The sequence below is a fragment of the Cololabis saira genome, chromosome 3 (assembly GCF_033807715.1).
Source record: "Cololabis saira isolate AMF1-May2022 chromosome 3, fColSai1.1, whole genome shotgun sequence".
NCBI lineage: Eukaryota > Metazoa > Chordata > Actinopteri > Beloniformes > Belonidae > Cololabis > Cololabis saira.
Window position 1 is genome coordinate 32341749 of NC_084589.1, and position 21693 is coordinate 32363441.

At 40.5% G+C, this 21693-nt stretch overlaps 1 protein-coding gene across 1 annotated transcript; it reads right to left on the reverse strand.

Moving 5' to 3' along the window:
• Positions 1 to 706: 706 nt before the first annotated feature.
• sh3d21 (SH3 domain containing 21) lies at positions 707 to 20047 on the reverse strand. The gene is made up of 17 exons (XM_061717264.1): positions 19840 to 20047; positions 18331 to 18488; positions 18183 to 18240; positions 14735 to 14844; positions 14236 to 14326; positions 14090 to 14151; positions 13966 to 14005; positions 13486 to 13580; positions 12721 to 12822; positions 12279 to 12330; positions 7710 to 7760; positions 7497 to 7614; positions 6575 to 6743; positions 6049 to 6129; positions 3515 to 3702; positions 1511 to 1574; positions 707 to 1353 (listed from the first exon to the last, which is right to left on the reverse strand). Exons 1-17 carry the CDS (start codon positions 19841 to 19843, stop codon positions 1321 to 1323), a joined length of 1476 nt encoding a protein of 491 aa, XP_061573248.1. The 5' UTR covers positions 19844 to 20047; the 3' UTR covers positions 707 to 1320.
• Between the last annotated feature and the right edge of the window lie 1646 nt (positions 20048 to 21693).

A 21693-nucleotide genomic window follows, 5' to 3' on the forward strand; every position in this document is an offset into this window, starting at 1 on the left:
GGGAACGAGACCACCACTAAAAATGAAGCATGAAGACTGAGCCTCAAAACATATTTTACAGTTTTATGTAACGGACATGTGGCTGGAAGGACTGATGGACGGTGCTGCACGTCAGCTGCCTGCAGGGCGGCACTGCTGTCATCATGTATGAGTCAGATAAACCCTTCTCAGGTTTAAGATTAGCTCAAAATAATCTTTTAAACCTCTTATCTAATTGATGGATAGCATCTTTCAAGCAGTCAAGCAGGGAGAAGTCCAGAGCTGTCAATAAAGTCGTGATCTTTCTGCACGTCAGAGCCTGCTTCACATACCAAGGCCTCAAAAATGACTGGATAATGGCTCGGCTCCGTCACCTGCAGTTTTGATGAGAAACTGCAAATGTATGATTTATGTCTAGAGAGAGCAGAACACCTTTTAGAAAACCCTTTTGGGGTCTGTAGTTGCAGCTTGGATTGCTCATAAACAGAGCGATAACAAAAGCTATTCAGAAGAAGACTGGCTCTTTTCCTAGCTGAATAGTTGAAAAGTCAAAAATGATTCTTGCCTTGCAGGATTATTTATTTGTTTTATTTAATTTACTATAAAACCTGAGAATAAACAAACGGTTAGAGACAAAACATTATCTGCACTTTAGCAGCCTGAATAGTCTACGTTAGCAGTTATTGTGCATCCTTATAATCTCTGAAGAAGAACAAAACTCACTTCCTTTTAATTTACCACTCAGGTTTGAGATTTAATAGCATCTTTGATCGAATATATAATTATCTTAAAAAATAAATAAACAAAAGCAATCCCAGGGAAAACAAGTTTCCTTATAACTGCCTTAAACTCACCTCCATCAGAGTTTTTTGACAGTAGTTTCCTTTATTAACATCCAGGTAGGAATGTCTCTTTAAAATAACTTTCTTTTTGCAAAATACATCACAAATATTTTCTTTTATGTACATCCACAGATATTACAGATTCTGCTGATCAGTTAAAAATATGAAACCAACAATAAAAAAAATGTGACAGCAGAGATAGAACAGTGTAGGACATGAATTTTCTACCAAGAAAACCCACTCAGGACTGAGTCTGGTCCTTTCCAGCATTCGAACAGGCTCATTCAACAGCATGTCAGGGGAAAGTCTTTTTGAGGTCTCTCCAGTCCATTGCAGGTGGAGCTTTTTTCCAGTTTTACTGTCTGACATGGGCCTCACTTGTATGTCTTCAGGTGAAGCATTTCCTCCCCCTCGTCTTCCTCTCGTCACCAGTAAAACTTGAATCTGTGCCTGAGCACTGTAGCACAGACGAGCAGTTCTGTCCCAGTCCGTGTTGAGATTAAGGCTTCGTCCGCAAGCTGTCCACTTTCTCCTGAAATAGAGGACAACTGTTTTTGTAAACAAATATTCATAGCACATATTCACATTTGTTTTGAGAACCACAACTTCTGTATATGTATGTATATATGCGTTTCTTTTTTGGTTGGATATGCAGCAAAAAGCCACTCAGTAAGTCATGCCTCACTGACCTGCAGAGTCAGTCGTCTGCTTCTTTCCTCCTTCAGCGCTTCTTTCACTTCCTGTATGTCTTGACTTATCGGAAGAGACAAAAACAAAAAGAGGAGCTCGTTGACATGGGCATGTCTGAACGGCCTGACTACGCTGTCCCAAGCCTGTCACGTGAAATGAGTGACAGGTCTGTTTTCAGCGCTGACATTTGGACTTGTCATTTGCAGCAGAAACAGAACGCCCTGAGATGAGTCTGTGGTTGAGATGTCAGATTTGAGTGGCTTAAATAAGTCAAGCCTTCTTGTTTCTACAACTCAACGTTCCTGAGGTCATGTCTGCAGAGCACGCCTGCTGCATTTTTATGTCAAAGTGATTATATGTTCACAGAATGAGCCATTTTCTTTAATGTCAATGGATCATATATAATTGCGACCAGAGGTTTGACAGCAAAGCTGAGGAAGCCTTTACGGTTTTAGAACAATAGGATTCCTCTTTTTTTTAAACCTACGTTTTTATGAAAAACACCGCTCTAGAGAATCAGGAACTGCTGCCATTATTTATTTATTGCTTCATCAAAAAATGTCAAAATATGAAATGAGAGCAAGATTTGTTTAAAGCCTTTCTTCAGGTCAAAGGTTAATGTACACCATCTAACAGAATTACAGATTACAGATGTTATAGATGGTTGGGCATTGGAAACTTTTGAAATGAAATAATTTGAGGTAACTGAAGCAGCACATCTGGATGTATTTTCAAGCACGTTTTCAAATTCAAAGGCCTCATTTCATGATATGATATACAAAAAGAAATGAATAAGACATACATTTTTTTTTTAGTTCAGTTCCTAGAAGCCTGAAAAGTCCCATGTTCATCTGTTCAGACAAAAACACACAAGTATAAACACCATGGGAGCAGGCAGTTTTTATATCGCTCAGGAATGAGACGACCTCTCTGTTCCACACACCAGTGGGCTTTGGTGCAACATGTGCAAATGAACCCAGAACAGCAAAAAATCTCAGAGATGCTCACTAAAGCACTGAATAGTATCATGCACACTAAAATCAATTCTGAAGCAACATGAGCTAAAAGGCCAATCAGCAAGGGGATGCCAACGCTCCATTAACAAACATACTGTATTAGAGTTTGCCGATCACACGGGGAAACGATTTTGATGGGACTAAAACTCAACTGTTTGGCCATAATGATCATTATTTTATTCATTTATTTTGAGAAATGACGGAAGCTTGCAGCCTCCAAACACCGAGTACGAGGGTGGCAGCATCAGTTTGTGGGCTGTGTTGCTGCAGAAGGGAAATGTCCACTTCACAAAAGAGACCATCATGGAGGAGAGAAAATAACCTGGATGTATTCAAGTCACGTCTCAAGGCATTAGCCAAGAAAGTTAAAGCTTGGGCTTCGTTTGGTTTTCCAAATGAAAAAGGACCTTAACCTCAGGAAAATAAAGTGCAGGTATTGGAGGAGTCATCAGAAAGTCCTGTCCTCAGCTGTGCAGTTGGTTTTTAGGAGTCGCTGAAAAGGCACACTTGAACAAAAAGGACCACGAATCTGTCAGCTTGTTTAAACAGTTTCAGGGCAAACGTGCCACATATAAACCAAGTGTGTGATAACGTCTGACTTTGAGGAAAGTCATTCAAAAAATAAGTTAAAATCTTTCTGTGCAAACTGAAACTTTACAACCAAAAAAAAAGCAAACCCTCACCGACCTAAAAACAGGGGAAGTTTCCTCAACTTTGCTGTCAGATGTGGAAAAATAAATAAACAAATAAAACTTTATATGACTTTTTCAAAGCTGTATTGTAAACTTCTGGTTGCAACTGTATGTTTGGTATTTTGCAGTTAAGTGTCTTTCCGAGGGCTAAAATGTTCACACACAAACAGACAAACTCAAATGTTCCAAATATATGCAATGTAAAATAAGAAAAAAAAACACAGCAGCTTATTTTCCACAGCTGAAGCTGCTTCTTAGGGTTAAAGCTACAAAACTACAAAAGAGTAGTACGTACTCGTGTCGTGTTTGAAGCAGCTCCAGAGCCATCCTCAGCTCTCTGATCTCAGCCTGCAGGCCTTCCACCGTCGCCTCTTGTTTACTGTTCACAGTTCTGTTGCCCACAGACACTTTAGGTCGGAGCGGAGGCGGCGTCCTGGCTGGATGCTCTGGCTTGGCGGGTGCTTGCAGGACCATTTCTTTGTCCTGCAATGAATTAGGTCTGTTTTTAAGATGGAAAAACAATAAAGCTGCGCTTGATGACAATTAGTTAGTCAACAAAAGGTAAAATACATTGACATCCTTCATTTAAAAAAAAAAAAAAGGAAGCGATGCACTGCAACAGCTCCTTTTTCTTTATCACGTCTTGGCATCTGTTCAAAACAACTGCTATCTCCCCAACCACCGTCTTCTGTGAGGTGGGCCTTTTTTGAAAACAACATAACAACTTTGTGCAACCTACATCAGAAGCAAATGGACCTCACCTTGGAAGCTTCTGAGTGGATATGTAGATATTTATAGCTGGATCGTGGTACACTAATATGGGTCTGTGATGTCACAGAACCCTGCAAATCAGAACAGGCTGCTGACAGAGGAAGTTTCAGACTTGGACCCTCTGAAATCATTTCTAACGTGCAGGTACTGTATATGCCCTTGCTGTAGTTGTTCTTTTTGAGAACATGATTTCTTATTGTCAGATTGACATCTTGTGCCAGCCTTTGTTCTTTCACAGATTGGATTTCCTGTGCTTCAGTTTAACCCCTTCCTACTCTCATGTTTCCTCTGTTTGCATGTTTAAAACGGTTCTGCTCACCAGGTAGCCAACGTGTTTCGATCTGAAAGTACAGTGATTATGTAAGCTGAGTAAAGTAACTATGTTCAGGCACAGTCCCAGGTGATTGTCATTTCAATGAGGGAGGCATTCAGAGAAACAAATCTGCTGAATTATAACTGAAAAGTTGTGTGTCTTGTATTTGAGGTGAAAGAAGTCACTGCAATCAGTTCACTGATAGTTCAACTGTCAGCACCTATCAAAGAACCGGGTCTGTGCAGATGCATCAAAATTAAAACTGTCTAAACAAATGGCTCCATTGTTCAAAGGACTCTTCCCAAGAACTGAAAACAATCCCCCAGATACGGTACTGATCAATAATATTTCCGTCAACTTCTGCAATGAAGGCCGCGGTTGCTTTATTAAAATACAACACTTGAGGCATTTGGCGTCGAGGCTCTGATCTCATTGATACCAACTTATCAGGCATACGTAGAGATACTTGGGATGATTAACGTAACCAAACCGCTCCAATCCTCAGATCAGTAGCATGCAGGAATGTGCTGGGGGGTGGTTAGATTTAAGGAGCAGTAGCAAGCTTGGTGGATGGTAGAGACCAGCGGGCATGCAAGAGGCAAATACTTCTTCCACCTTAAATAGACAATAAATCATGCACAGGGGTGAAGATGAATATTTCTTTCTTACTGTTTGAGAGCATATTTTACAGGTTGGTATTCTTGCTTTAGCTGTCTTCATTCTCTTTCCCATTTCAAGTCTTTGATGTACTTTACGTACCTCCCACTTGCCCTTCTTTTGGAATTGTAAATATGTTGTATGTTGTGATGTTAACCCAGTGGGCCGGTACAGAGCGGTACGCAGTACCGGCACTTCTAAATTGTACCCATCAGCGTACCGGAAATGATTTACTGTGTGCGGCGCGTACCGGTACTGTTCTTCCCAGATTCCCCATCAGTCAGTAACTCCCCCCGATCTCCCCAAAGTCTACAGGTTGGATTTGTTGATTAAGGTGTTTTAATGCTCAAAGCTTGCCGTACAGACGTAAAGGCGCACTTGGCCAACCCGCGGCTCGCAAGCCGCATGCGGCTCTTTGGCCGGTGTCATGCGGCTCTTGCAACTTTATTTGATAAGTGCAGTGAAAGACAGACTCGTAGGAAGTGGGTGCAAAATATGCCGCAACTGGAATCGAACCCGCGTTCGCTGTACGCAAGTCGCCTGCTCATCCCGTTGAGCTAGACGGGCGCGCTTGTGGTTGTGATGGAAACAACTTGGAGGGACAAAATGCACGGCCAAACGGAAATGTGAAGGTAAACACAGGAGGTTTAAGCACTGTGTTAACCACACAGCTTCGAGAGGAAAAAAATAAATCCAACATGCACTAAGACCAGGGAAATTACATTCAATTAAGAGTCAGACCAGTTGGTGGACCCCAGCCACTTGGTTTTATGATATGTTGATATTTTATGAAGAGGTTTGTGAAGAAATGTGAACAACTTGAGAGCTTGACAATAGAAAAAGATGCCGCGTTTGAACAGAAGATGTTTGTGCAAACAGCGGATACCTGAGAGCAGGCTTGCATTTTGCAGAAAGAGCATAGCAAACCTGCAAGCGTGCAACAAGTGCAAAGGCTGAGTGTTAAAATAGCAACCCTACCCTTACTGTACATGGACAAATCTTCTTTTCTAAATCAGGCCTAAAGTCAGTCTAGCCTGATTGCATTATCACACTTGACACATTGAAACTTGAAACAAACATCCACAAACCTTTTGCAAGCCCGACAGTTTGTCTGTTTGGGGCTTTTTTGGTGACGGCTCTGGTTCTGTCTGGTCTGTCTCATTCTCAGGCTGCAAAAGAGGAACAGGCTTTTATGGCAATCCTTCCTCAAAACATGCCTTACAAACTTTCATTATCCTTTTATCTTTTGAGCAACAAGTCCAAACCCAAATTACACCTGAGGGAAATAATTCCTTCATTTGTCAGACTGACTTCATAACACAGATATATATCAAGCTTGAACTTGTTGCAGTCTGAGATTCACTTCATTAATGCTGGATCATTGTTAATAACTTGTGTCTCGTTAAAACACAGCTCACATTGTGTAATATGTTTTCCTGTCTTACTGGAGGAATTGTGTGGGGTCCCTATAAAAGCCCTTTTGTCCATGCATATATGAGGTAACACTACCCAGGCTGTTATTTGAAACTAAAATATGACATTTTTCACTTCAGTATTACTGCAGGAAAAAAAGATGGCATTTCCCAAATAAAGTAATGAATCTAAAGTAGTCACTTGTGCTGCTGCAGGCAGGGCTGAAGGTGGTCTCCTCTGTGGAGGCTTGGCTCTGTTTGCTGTGGGATGACTCAGCTTTTCACTCTGCACATCCAGCCCATCGAATTGATCTGCCTCCTTCTCCTCTGGCTGTTTTGGTGAAAAGGCAGCTGCTGCATGGCCATTGGTTCTGCAGAATTTAAGATTGACACAAGGTTTAAATGGTCAGGGTTTAGATGTAAACAGAAGTAGGGAACATCAGTTCATTAAAACTGCTGATTTGAAAAACGAAATCTGGTGCACGGTGCATGGTCCTTACTTCACATTTTCAAAAGGAAAACAGTGTTTAAATGTGGTTTTCCGCTTGTCTGAACTTGAATGGGTGCAGGTGCAGCAGAGTGCAGCAGCTCCACTTTTATGAGCTTTAACTTGGTTTTATTCAATTTCCGATTTTTACGTGTGTACGGATCTCAGCTGATTAACATATATAAACATTAAAGGAATCATTAAAGGCAATGAAAGAGGACCTCCTGACTGCACATCATTTTAAAAGCAGGAACCTCGTTGAGAGAGGGATGCTTGCCTTCTTGTTTCAGTGTGTGTGACTGTTTGTGTGTACTTTGCTCAGGAAACAGGAAATGGGCTGCTTTCATCTGTTTCGGTCTGATCTGACTCATCCCAGAGTTTCCACTGGCTACTAAATGTCAGGCATCCTGGCATTCTTCTTTAAGGGTGCCATGACAACAAGTGGCGCCGACCAAAACCTTTAACATTTAAAGGCTCGGTTTCTGGTACCATACCAAAGGAAAGAAGGTGTTCCTGACATTTCTTCAATCTATTCATCCCACCAGGCCTCTCTAGCGGTTTTGCGCTGAGATTAGTAATGAGTGAAAACAATGGAGATTCTTTTGGAGGTTTTTTTTTGGGGGGGGGGGTCACTCACTTTGGTAAAATCCGGTTAGGTTTATCTTTGACTGGAGGTGGACTGGGCTTATTAATGATTGGCAACTTGACTTTGGTTGGAGGGTTGCTTCTCAGATCTTTAGGCTCTTGTTTGTCATCTGTAAAACAAAAAGATATTGCTCAAAAACATTGTTACGAGGAATGAGCACAAATAAGTATAATAAAAATAAAGAAAATACAGATCCATCTGTACCTTTTGTCTTCGTTGGACCACCTTTCTCCATCATCGAAGCTTCTGTGTTTACTGAAATAACAAGAAAGAAAGGACCAAAAGCTGAAAGTGGGTGTCATAACACGTACAACATAAAGCAAAGCAGTGAAGCTCCGCACTGACATTGATTCTTCAACTGAGCACGTTCTTTTGTAAGCGGTTGCTTTGAAGATCCTCTCAATGTGCACGTATCAGTCTTTTGAACAGCGCTAAGGAGGTTATAGTATGCTTTATGGGGTTATACCAACTATTTCATCAGAGATATTCTCTTCTGACATTGCTCCAAACAGCCTCACTTACAGTTCAGTCTTTTATTTGGAGAGGGTGACGAGGATTTGTGCATGATGTGGAGTATGAGAGCAACGTACACTTGTCTTGAGAACATATGCTGAGGTGATGACTGTCTCAAAACCTTTTAAATTAAAGTAAAACACCCGTCACTTTGGGGCCGCTTGGGCTTGAAAATATCTTATTCAGTTAAACATTCAGATTTGAGGCGTTTGTTTCATCACAGGCTTGTTCAGAGTAGAATTATTGTGTCTCCTCATCTATATCACCATTTACAGTCAATGATAAAATTATATATGCCCTCTTTTTATTATTAGTTGTGTGTGTGTGTAAACCTAATACATGTCATCTGATCATAGTGGGTCTTAGTATATGCAAATACAATTACAATGTCAGATGGGCAATAACAAACAACTTTATTCAGCGTGCAATACCGTGAAAAAAAACGGGGAAAAAAAATAACTGAGGTAATACAAAGTATCCCCTATTTAACGCCATATGACGCCATAGGGAGGGCATCAACGATCAGCCCCTTTGTAAACTGATCCTCAACACATGCAGACCTCTATAAAAGAATCTATTTTGGTCATTTTCTAATCCGTAATAATGCTTTGTGCACGCCAGGAGGGAACTGCAGTGCAAAAGCAATTGTCTTAGAGAAGGAATTGTTACTGCACATAAACAATTTAAAGTAAGGCAGTAAGCAAGATTGTTCACCAATGCTCAGCAACAGGTTTGAAGGGAATAAAATGCAGCATTTCCCCAGAAACAACTCAAGGCCTCAGTCAAGCATGGTGGTGGAGGGATGATGATATGTGGGGTTGTCTAGCAGCCACAGTAACTGTGCATTGAGTTGACTATGACGTCCTGTGTTCTGCCCTCAGTAAAATGTGTTTGATAAAAGGTTAAAAAAAAATCATAATAATTCGTCCGTTTTAACTATGCTCACGCAACTTTTGAGAAACTTGCATCATGCATGTCACTCGCAGTTATCTGTTTACAGATTTCTGCGTAAGTGTGAATACCCAATGTTTTGCCGGCTGTTTTCACTTGTATCCATCATATAATCACAGCAGCACTAACAGGCCCGGCATGTTTTTTACAACGTTTTCAGGCGTATTGAGTACCGTACATTCGAGTTGTGTCGTATTAACACAACTCCATCTTTACAGAGAGAACGTTTTTTAATATAACCCTGTCTTCTCATGTCCCAGTTGCTCCTGTGTCTAATATCTTGCCCAAACCTCTGAAAGCAATGCTGTAAGTTTAATTAGTGTTTAATAGCTAATGCAATAAAAATAACTAACTAATATTTATAAACTCTGTTAGAGATCGTCTTTCAGTGCATGTTTATTGCCAGGAAATAGACTTTGCCCACGCATCCCGCTAGCTTTTTGTAACGATTTAGCATATCAGGGCCGCGCTATTCATGTGTATTAACAAACCACTTAGCGCACCAATGGATCGATATAACTGTTGATAATCCTGTGACTTTTGGTTAAGTTGAATGTATTATTTTGGCGCCATTTCCTGATGGATTTATTTTTACCAATACCAAACTAATGTATATATTTTTTGCTCTTCTGCATTATGTATTTCAGTTTCACTCAACCTTTTCAAGCCATATTGTTAAATCGTAAGCTGTCTCAAGGAGACTAAAAAAGGAGCCATTCGCTCAGATCCTGGCTAGTGAACACAAGTTTGGCTTGCTGTTTATCTACGTTATACAGAGTATACAACACTATATCCTGTCTACATTAAAGCTGGTGTGCTGTGAACTCACTCTGAATGTACTCTGTATTTAGCAAATCTAGGTCAGAAAGGCTGGAACAAAAATAAAATAAAAACCACCAAGGTTTTAGAATAGTCTAACTAACGTCTGGAGCTCAATCTGATTTAAATGCTATGGCAGGGCCTTAAGACAGCCGTACAAAGTAAATGCACAAGAACGTCAAAGAACTGAAACAATGTTGCAAAGAAGAATGAACCAGTGATGTTAGAGACTGATAAAGTCATACAGGAAGCAACGACTACAAGTTAAAGCTGCTAAAAGTGGATCTACAAGTCATTGAAGTACGGGGGCACTTGGCACATCATTCTTTTTTACCCCTTTTTTAGTTTAGGATTTTAATCAAATAATAAAAAAAAGATTTAAAAAGTGATATTTTGTGTGAAGGTTGCATATCTGTGTTGTATTGTGAGTTATGTAATGAATGTGCAAGTGTGAGCTTCCAGACGAGTTTATGTTGCTGCTTCAAGTATATTACCTGCTCCAATGGTTACTGAATATAAACTGCATCCAACTTTATCTTTGCATTCTACACACAAAAGAGTCAAACCACCTGAAATGAGCTGTAAAGAGAAATGGCAACTGTTGTAATGTGTCTCTGTGGGAATTGAGACATGTCATAGAAACATCTGGAAATTATTTCAGCTTGTGAACTAAGGGGATATTTTTCCTTTTAGGTGACATTTTTATATGGTCGTTATCCTGTGATATTTTAGCTATTTTTATTTTTAAATGGCACCATAACGCAACTGGAAAGAAAAAGAGTCATGGTTTTGATATAGTGGAGAAGAATAAAACCTATGAAAGTCCTTTGTTATCACTAGAATTCATGAAAGTTAACTGTTTACTTGAGGCAGATGAGATTGAAGAACCTGATTACAGACTTAATAAATTAATATCAGTATCATCGTAACAGGTATCACTGCTGTCCCCAAACCAAAGGGAAAACTAGGTTGTGTTACCCTCAGAACAGTCAGCTGAGATGAATAACGGAGAATCCTACCTTGAGTGCTCAGAGCATTGTGCAACACTCCCTCTCTAGCAAACCCAGCCGTGGCTCAAGTGCTGTTCCTCGCTGGTTGTGAAAAATCTCTGTGACAGAGTGCTCTCTCCCTCCCCACAACCCCCCTTTGTTTCCTCCAAGACTTCTGAAGTGTGTCACATGACCAGTTAACCCCCCCCATCTCACTACAGTCTGAGACATCCTGTGAAATTCTTGTGATGCCGCACTGCAAATTATGACATTAAGAAAACAGATAACGGATCGGTTCAATGTAGATAAAAATCTGGGTCGACACTACATACGGCATGAGCTTTTCCTCTCCCTGGTAGGTTCAAGCTAGGCTCATTTTGACTTTGCCACCAAGAAGAGAACTTGAGAGTGTGAAAGCTTTTAGAGAAAAGTTTTTGTTGATGTTGCCCGCTGCTACAGACGGCACCCATGAGATTAAACATCCCACATCCTGCTCTGTGAGACGCCGAAAGTAGGTTTTTTTGCATCTTGGTGTTTCAAAGTGCATTGCTGTGCATATTTGAAAACACACAATAAAACAGAGTACATAAGGATTAAAAAAATTTGAAATTGTACCATCTTTCTAGCCTTTTCATATGTAAATATGTTGGAAACATTCGCTTTTGTTGTAGCTTTACTTGGGTAAAACACAGCATTTCATTCATTATTTTTAAGGATTGTTTAATACTGTATTTAAAAATGAATGTTGTAAGAATTTGAACGGGACCAATGTTGCAAAGGTTTTGTTATTTTGATGATGAATCATTGAGAGACTGCAGTCCTGGTTCAGTTGAGTATGTTCAGCACGTGCTGCAGATCAGGGAACGTGTGCACGTCCAACTTCCTCCCGCATGGTGATTAGATGAATACCTTGTGATATCTCTGTTTGAACTAAACAGAAACCGTGACACCAACACCATTACATAGGTTATGGGTAATCTAAAGGAAGAGGCTGGTTGGTTCTCCATGTTAACTTCTATGGAAAAAGTATGCATGCTCCGGAAACTCTTATGTGCCTGTGGTGTCTGCACATTTAGTGCAAACAGTCTTCTCTCTGGTGAAATGATGGATATCTGTTACGTCTTAGCTTGTTATATGTGTCTGCTGAATTCTTTGGCTCATGCTCCGGTATGATACTGTTTCAACCTGTCTTTTACTCACCAGAACACAGAAGACAATGGAGAAAGACAAAAGAAATGTAAAAAATGTAGCTATTTTAAAAAGTAAAGCCAAGTATGAGTTTGAGGTTGTTTCGGCTGTTCCACAGGAAGGCCATTGAAAAGACTAACAAATAAATAAACAAATCATGCTGCCCATTAACACATCTGCATTAACAGTCCAAATTGTCAGCACATGCATGAGTTGGAGGCAAGTCTCTAAGACTCCAGCAGTCCAACCTGATCTGCTGCTGCTGCTGCTGCTGCTGCGTTCTATTGATACGAAACACATGATGTTCTCTTACCTGAGACTTTGTTGCTGTTGCTGCGTGCAGGCGGTTGGTTTGTGCTGCCAGACTAGAGGAGGAGAATAACAACTTAAGCAGGCTGGCGAGTGTATCCCCTTGTGCTTTAAAGGCAACTTTACTCTACGCAATCTTTCCACTGTGGGAAATTCTCAGTGGGTAACTCCCAAACAGAAGACGCTGAAATACAAGCCTGAGTCATAATGGAATACTAACTGCAGACTTTTGTTAGCATCACAAGCCAGTTGGAAATCAACAGAAAATATTATCATTTTTAATTTTCAAAAATATTTCTAAATGATTATAAAGTAAAAGTTGATGTTATTTACTGTGAAGCATGCCCACGGTTTCATGGCGGTGCAGCAGGATGCTCAAAGTCCTCTCGGATGTGCAAACTCAAGCCCAACAAGGTTCAGTCCCAGACATTTTTTAGTTCACTCACTTGCTCGCTTTCCATCTGTGGTATCACCATGACAAAGTTGTCAGGAAAGAAGCCGCGGCAACCGTTTAGCTCGCCCTCCCACCAGCCATCATCTTCTGTTTCCTTCAGATGGAGATTAAAGCGTCACATTAGAGGCTGCAACATATCTCCGTCCTCTGGGATGTGAAATTGCTGAGTGAAAAGGTTGCAGAAAGGTCAGGCGTAACATGGCTTCCTTATTATCATCCTTTCAGAGAAATTGCTCATGTTCATACCATGAAAGTTTGAATGCAAAGAGGCCGAATTCATGGAGCCACATTCTCTCAAGCTGATGATCTCCCTAAATGTCGTCTTATTTCTTGCGGCTGCAGTTCCAGTGCTGTGGTGCAAACTGGTGCAGCGTATGTTGTCTAAACAGAGCTGATATGGACAATAGAAAGCACCTGTGGTACGATGCATCTACAAACATTCACCAAATTCTGTATGTTTCTTTTTTTTCAACTAATTTCCATCTTGTTTTGTGTGTTTAATTTAGAAACACTTGGAACAAAGAGTCCTTAAGCTTATGCGTGACATCTACGTGTTAGTACATCCTAAAGTTGTGCTAACACATCTTGTGAACGGAGGCACATTTTTTTTCCTTGAAAGGAACACAACTGGTTTGTCCGGTTGAGCAGTACGCTACAATGCAGCCCTACTGTCAATGGATGTCTATTAAAAAATAAAAACCTGCATGACACGTTAGAAAAGCACGTGAAAAATCATGTCACAAAAGGATGCTCAAACCTTGTTCAGTATCACGACAACGTCTCCTTTGTTCAGTTCCAACTCATCCTCTGCTTTGGGCTTATAGTCAAACATGACTTGGCAGCACTCCACAGCTGAGGTGATCAAACACAGGACATTTTTACTGACTTAACAGGAACTGTTACACTGCACGTGTGATTGGAATAGGAGGATTCACTAATGATTAATGATGTCATCTGGACCCGCCATATTCCCAGGTATTGTAACTGGAGATAAGCTACAAACCTTTAACCCTGACACTGCTTCTTTCTGAGCCAAAACTCATATCTTCATATTCATATCTGACCACACCTTAGCCGTACAGATTTAAGAACAATAACTACCGCCGCTCACACACTGACTGTCGACATAAACAGTAAACAAACCCGTCTTGCTGCTTCTAAAATAGAAAGTGTTTTCAGTGATGGAATGCCGTCTGTCTGTGATATGAGCAAAGAGTTCAGAGATGTGCAAACTTACTGTTCTTGGCTTTGTTCCTCACGCTGGCTCTCTGGGACAGCTTTGTGGGAGTGAAAGCAACATTAAAGTCAGACAGAAGACACGTCATTCAGGTTTGGATGAAGTTCATGGCCAAACGACGTACCCCCTTACTGAACACGGCATGGGACAGTTTTGGTCTCATCTTGGCCTCGCTGTGCTTTGCATCTGTTGGAAGCAAGTGATCAAAGTGAGCCTTGAGCGTGTGGAAAAAGGGAAGAACAGCTGATTTAAAATGAACTAAACACAAACCTTTGGGGGAGACAAAAATTTCATTGACAAAATTTGAGGGAAATGCTCCCACTTTGCCATTTTTCAACCCCATCAACCATCCCTCTTCAATCTGTCATGTTAAAGGAAAAAAAAGTGTGAGAAAACAGAATTAGGTCAATTATGTATTTAAGTAAAACTGGATTAGGTCTGGAGAAGAAGCTTGGCCCCTAATATGAAGAAAAACCAAAAAATAAATACCAATGAGGCTTGGCAGAGCCAACGTTCCCCCACACCCTGATTTGAATTTAATTTAGGCTTTTGGCTTCAGGAACTGGCAGGTTTTTTTCCTGGGCAGCTACAGTAAACAGTAGTTAAGTATTTTTCCTCATGCCTCTGCAGAGAGTTCGTTCTGGCACAAGCTTGGTCTTCCAGTCAGTAACTCATTGTAGTTTTCTGGCAGATAAAGTCTTTGAGTCAGTCTTTGCTTATCTGACTTCTAACACAATCACTGGATCCGTGAACAATCACACGTCTGTACCTCTCTGATGATTTCAACGGTCTCTCCGACCACCAGCTCCAGCTCATCTTCATTCTGACGACTGTAGGCAAAGGCCACCTCGCATTTCCGCGTCTGCATTGCTTTCTTTACTGTAAAACAAAGGCAAAGGAAATAAATTCATCAAGAAAGAGGAAAAAAGCTCACAACCTAACACCTCAGAGTTACAGTTTGTCGGATACGTTTCCATATTGTACAGCTGAATTCTGTGTGGCATGGATGTGGTAAATGTATTAATAAATGTATATTAGCATCTGGCTGTACGCCCTCGCTGGGGGAATGCATGTACCGCAGAAACTTGATCACTTCTTTGTTTCTCTTCTTTGTTTTTATTTTAGATTATAAAAGTTACAATACAAGATCCAACCAGTTTTGAATAGATTTTAACAGCAATGCCGTTGTTTATTTTGAAAAAAATTCCAGTATAAACAAATTATTTTCATTGGGATATTTATTCTTTGTATCAAATGTGACATGATTACCTTTAAAGGGGACCTATTATGAAAAACACGTTTTTTTCTTGTTTTAACATATATAAAGTGGTCTCCCCTCACCCTGCCAACACAGAAAAGATGGAAAGTCACGAAATTCTGCAGGGTCTGCACCAGGCCCCCAGTCTCGCGCTCAGCAGGCACGCCGATTTTTTCCAGTGGCCAGCCGCGGTACTGCAACAAAAAATCCCATGGGGCCCAGAAAGCTTTTTTCCCATAGACCGCAATAGTAAAAGAGAAGCCTCTAAAACTGTTCACAGGACACCTCCAGCTGTAATCACCGGCAATTACTAATCTTTGTATTCTATATTTTTAAGTCATGGACTTTATATCCGTCAAAAATGTTTTATAACGGCCAGAAAAGTCAAAGAAAAGTCTCTTTCTGGGCGTGACGTCACGGCTTTGTCCGTGCACTCGCAAAGCGCGGTCGTGTGTGTCTCGGGAACGAGCATGGCTGAATCTAAGCCGTTCGGCGGAATAATCACTCAGAAAAGTGGAAAACACGGCTCAAAGGTGTGTTTTTGTGGTCTCTTAATTTTTTTTCTCCATGACAAAAGACATTGGGTTTATAATAAAACCTCAGTAAACGAGGGGGAGCTGCTCTGATCAGTGTTGAGCAGCAGCTGAGCAGGAGACCCTCTGTCATTCATTGAGCTGGAGCTGCGCGCTATGGCACAGAGCTCAGGTGGGACGCTCAGGTCACTGACCAGGGGGATCACAGACGGAAATGTTTAATAGCAAGAATAATAATGGTTTGTCATTCTTGTACTTAAACATTTCCGTTGTAGCCAACGGTGTATGGTTTGTGAAAATAAGATATCAGGCAGGAATAACACTTAATGTGAGCCCAGAAGCTGTAAAAGAATCAGAGAAAATGCAAAGTTAATTACGCCTAACATTCGGACTGCACGATCATTAATAGACAAAAAGATTTACCCAAAGGTATATAGATAAATAGCATATGACAGCTTGTGTTATTGTGGGGAATCCCATGTGTTTTTTTTGTTTGTTTGTTTTTATAAAGATGACTCGTTTTATCCTTACTCAAAAAAATAAAACTCCACAAATTAACCACATTTAAACATAATATTTGACATATTTAAACATAATACTTGACAAAACTTGTAATACAAAAAATATTTGTCTTAATGTAAGTAATAAACTTGGGAAGTTTCATGGTGATACCTGCTATTTACATTTTTACCCTATTTTAGCCTATTAACCTGGGGTGTCTCATCTTAAATAAAAATGACTCGTTTTATCTTTAATTAAAAAAAACACACAAATGAACCATGTATAGTCTATAACCATGACTTTGAGAACAGCATCGGTTGATTTGCCCTATAAATCCCTAATTTCATTGTGTACATCTATCATTACCGGTCTAAAGGACTCATGAGCGCGCAGCGCTTGTCCAGAGCGCGCAGCGCTCGTTCACATTGCCCCGGGGCATGATGGGAGGCCCCAGAGCATCATGGGAGGTGACTCAACTGCGCATGCTCTATGGGCCCGTGTACCAGGAAGTAAACCAGGAAGTCAGAAATTTTTTCGGCGGATGCGCTGGGTGAGCAAACTCCATTGAAATGAATGGGCGGCCATTTTCGATCCTGTATCCAGTTATATAATACATCCATGGTCTGCACACCCCGCCCGGCTGAATCGTCCAGTGTCATGTGACTTCTACGAGCCGTTCAGAATCTGCTCCCATCGTGAGTCACGACGGAAGCAGATTTCCATAGGTCGGCCTCCGCTGCTGAAACCACGCCCACATCTAACTCCGCCGGCTGGAGCGTCCGCCATTGTTTGGAAGCGGTGAATCGTGTGGCTGTTTCCACAGCGAGGGACAGTTTTTGCATCGACACTTACCCTCATAAAAGGATCAGTGCCCACAGTACGGACCCAGCAACAGGAGCCGGAGCTCTATTAGTAATACATTTTTCTTCTGTTTATGGTTTCAAATCTTCCAAGCACCTGAAGCTGTTCAACGACACCTTCAGAAGACGCACGGTCCTTCCTTGAGCCAGCAATAGTGCATACATGTTATTTATATACAACTTATGTTCTTTTATTTTTTTAACAATAAAGTTTAACAATAAAGTTGCCATTTGTGAACATACAGTGTTGTGATTTCTTTACAGTTAACATGATTCATTTGTCTTGTAACATAAGAAATGAAATGATGAGGAATCGCAGTAAATAACTGAGGTGTACCTGTTTAGAATTAAATTAAATCTTCCTGTGTGAATTAGTGTGAAGACGAGGTGACCCGGATCCCTCTTCAGCTAACTAAAGGCTGATTTATGGTTCCGCGTTACACCAACGCAGAGCCTACGGCGTAGGGTATGCGTCGCTTTAACGCAGAACCGTAATTCAGGCTTTAAGATCCGTTTACACCGTGTAACTGAATGCGAGCGTCCGACTATCACGTCGAGCTGCGTGACATCGGACGCTCTCTGTCCACACTGAAACCGTTAAACTCGCGGCCAGTTAGGACAGTCTAATACAAAAAAATAAAGCAATGGAATTTATTTTTTGTCGCCATGCCAGGGAGCGGACACGCTTTGTGTACGCAGCCGGCTCTTCAGCCCGGAGAGGCTTTGTTCCCTCCCCTGCTACACGTCATTCAAGCAGCCAATCAGGGCAGAGCCTCATTATAATAACCTCCCCTCCCATCAGGATCACTCACAGAGAAGAGGTTAGAAGCGGTAAAACTAGAGACATGGCCCACAGGCTGAATTTCTGTTTTATGTAGAAAAAAACAGCTTTAGATTGTTTTTAAGACATTCAAGGCCTGTTTAAAATATACATTAAATGCCATAATAGGTCCCCTTTAAATTGGTCGACAGTGGCAAAATGTGGCTAATATTTCAATGTCAAAAACAAGAAAAGTTTGATTCCCAAAAATCCCAAAGATCTAACATTTAAATGTAGCATTGTACCTTTTCTCAAGCTTCGAGGTTCCCGCATGTTGCCTCCAATCAAATACACTGGCACCTCCTAGGATAAAAAACACAAATAAGACATATTAACACACATGTGTAAAACCACAATCCACAGTCAGCAAACTAAATCATACTGCTGGTGGACCTTGACAAAGTTAGCAGGGAAGATGCCTCTTTTCCCCTGCAGGTCCCCCTGCAGCCATCCCTCCTCGCTGGCCTTGGTGACGTTTTTGACCACATCTCCCATCTTCACTGTGAGCTCGTCGCTCATGTTGCCCTCAAAGTCGATCAGCACCAGCACCTCTGCAGCACATCCACAAATAGGGCAGAAAATTCACTTCTTTGCACAAACGCTGCAGCCTCACCAGTGATGCGTCCTGACACTTTAAAAACCAAGTCAAACCTCTTAATAGTGGAAGCTAAACTGAAAGATAAGGACTTGGACTGAGAGAACCTCCTTATATCCTCCCTTACATGCCCTAAAAGCATCTTTTCCTGCTGCACTGACAACCATACAGGCAGTACTCAAGTTGAGGGGGGATGAGGGGGGACGGCATCCCCCCCTGAAATAAAAACGGTCAAAATCATCCCCCTTGTAAAACTGACATCCCCCCTTTCCATCCCTTATGAAATTTCATCAATGAATGTGGTTTTACTGCTATTTCAACATTTAGAGTCATCACCAGAAAAATAACACCAGAAAAATATCTTATTTGACAATTTTCACCTGTTTCAAGTAAATTTTCTCTTGAAATAAGTAGAAAAATCTGCCAGTGGGACAAAATGTATCTTCTTATTACAAGCAAAAAATATTGTTCCATTGGCAGATTTTTCTACATATTTTAAGTGAAAATCTACTTGAAACAGGTGAAAATTGTTGTTTTTTCCAGTGATGAGTCTTGTTTTATGAGTAATGAGATTTTTTTTAACTAGAAATAAGACAAATATTCTTGTTAAGATTTTGAGTTTTTGCAGTGATCCATTTTACTTATCCTGTGAAGGACAGAGTCATATTGATAAGTTCAGAAAACTGTTTTTTATTGTTGTGTTTTGATGTATTTGATGTAAGCCCAGTGGATATTTAAAGCTTACAGAAGGCTGCATTTAACTGCTGCTATGTCATTCCTGCAGTATTTCTGCAGGTGTTTTGGTCACTGCTATTATTTGTAATATATTATATTATTTGTAATCAGCACAAATTATCTGTCCCCATATGATAAAATCCACCATCCCCCCTGATTTTTTTTTTACAACTCGAGTACTGCATACAGGCATCAAACTTCAAAAAAGTTGAAAAAAAAAAAAAAAAAAAAGAAAAGCCAGCTGGAGCTCTCAATAGAGGTCTCCAAGAGCTCTGAATTACTGAAAATACATGTGTGAATACTTAGTAAGAATAAATAAATATATATCTAGACTCACTATGCAAAGCATTATACGTAACTTCAATTGCATGCCAGACTAAAAGATCGGTAGGCAACTGTCTAAAAACCTTTCAGATCAGATCAGTCTGACACAAACACTCCTGCCATCACTCATCAGCTGTTCCTTGTGGTTAAAGTTTTGTCACAATTCCAAGAAAAAGAAATGAAAGAATGAATTCAATGGATGATCAACATATCCAAGAAACACCATCAGCCTGGTAATGACGACTCACCCATGATCTTTTTTTTTATACCTCCTCCTGCCCAAGATCGACTGTGTAAATCCTTCACGGTGAAACAAAGAAAGTCCAGGGGAGAAGGAGAACTGAAAGAGTGCGGTTGTGCTGTCTGACTGAGCGATATGAAGACCGAGGCCCTTCTTCCTGCTTGTCAAACATTAACATTGAGAAACTGTTCCTGGGGCTAGTCATGGCAAGTCAAAGCAAGGAGGAGGACGAGTCACAGAGTGCAAGACACGAGGAGGAAGGGAAAAAAATGAGGCAAACAGGTAAGACAGGTTTGCAGTGAGAAAACAAAAGCCACAATAAGCTACTGTGATACCAAAAATAATGCAGGAGCCAAAACAACACAGCCAAAAAGTCAGAATGCATGACGACATTTTATTGATGAATTACTGGATATATATTAACAGCATCAAATAACTTGATTGTGTTTAAAAGCTGTAAAAGATAGATTAAGGCTTGTTCAAACAAGACTGCTTAAAGTCCTGACTGTTGCCCTCTTAAGTAATCAGTCATTTTGAATGTTTAATTTATAGCCTGTTCGCTGGAGGATCAAATATTCATGGTTGGTGTTGGAGCATGAACATGCCCTTGGAGATGTCACATCCAGCCTTTTGAGATGCAAAACTGCAGATGTCATCTTGCTGAGAGTCACAAGACCAAAAAAGTTTGGGGACTACTCCTATAAACCATTTCAAATGGTTCTGTAGTTTGATGTTTAAAAAAAAAAAAAATGCCTGGCCTCATCCTCGGCCCCACATGTCCCTGTCTGAATAGTTGTGGGATAAAAAACATCTATAAAATATCATCAGCAGGTATGAAGGAGCGTTCCAGTGTAAAAGGAACCTTTCATAATTTAAAGAGTGTAAACTTTTGTTAGGAACCAAAAAGACATTAATCAAATTAATGTTAGCAGACGGGTAAATAAACCAACTGTATTATATTCTAACTAAAAAACTGCTTTGATTACTGTTGTAACCTCATTTTAAAGGAGCATGAGGCAGGATTGAGGCAGGATTTATGAAAAAATTTGTATATGTTTTAAGTTTTCTAGTAATAATGTCAGATGAAGCGTTCCAAACCAAAATGAATGAGCCCTCTAGTGTATCTGTCCGTTGCCTTGAACATAGTCAGATCTGACCCCTGAGGCCCTGGAGAGGTCAAATTCAAAATGGCCACCAAGAATATTGAAAAATGCTTAACTTTGGAACCAAGCGCAGTAGAAGAACATTTAAGGTGTCATATCCTACTGATTTTTGGGTGCCCAGTCAGCTGGTGATACCTTTGAGACCAATAGAATTCAAGAAAAAGCATTTTATTTAAGGTCAAGGTAAAAAAAAAATGTAAAAACGCAATAAATATGTATTTGTATCCATGTGCCCCAAAATGTTCTATAACTTTTTACTATCTGTTATTATTAACTATGATGATGTGTAGTGATTTTATTTCTAGCATCCAGAATAGATGCTATAGAATAGAATCCCTTTCTAGAACACAGCCAGGATCTTCTAGTCATTGACACAAGAGACATTGTGGATACCCAAATAGCTGACACTGTAAGAGGAATTGCTACCCTTGGTGAGGAGCAGTACACTAAGGGCCCGATTTACTAAGATCCTAAATAAAGAGTACTAAATTGCGTGTGCACTGAAAAAGTTTGCACGTGCTGTTGTTGTGTGTTTTGCGGGTGATCAACTAAGATTGCGTGCGCAATTGATAACAGGTGCAAACAGCAGTATTTAAATGAGGTGTTGCGCGTCTTACGGTTTGCGGCGCAAACTTTGCACCATGGAGAGTCTGGATGGAATGCAGGATAAAGTCGCAAGCGCAAAATGAAATTTGACG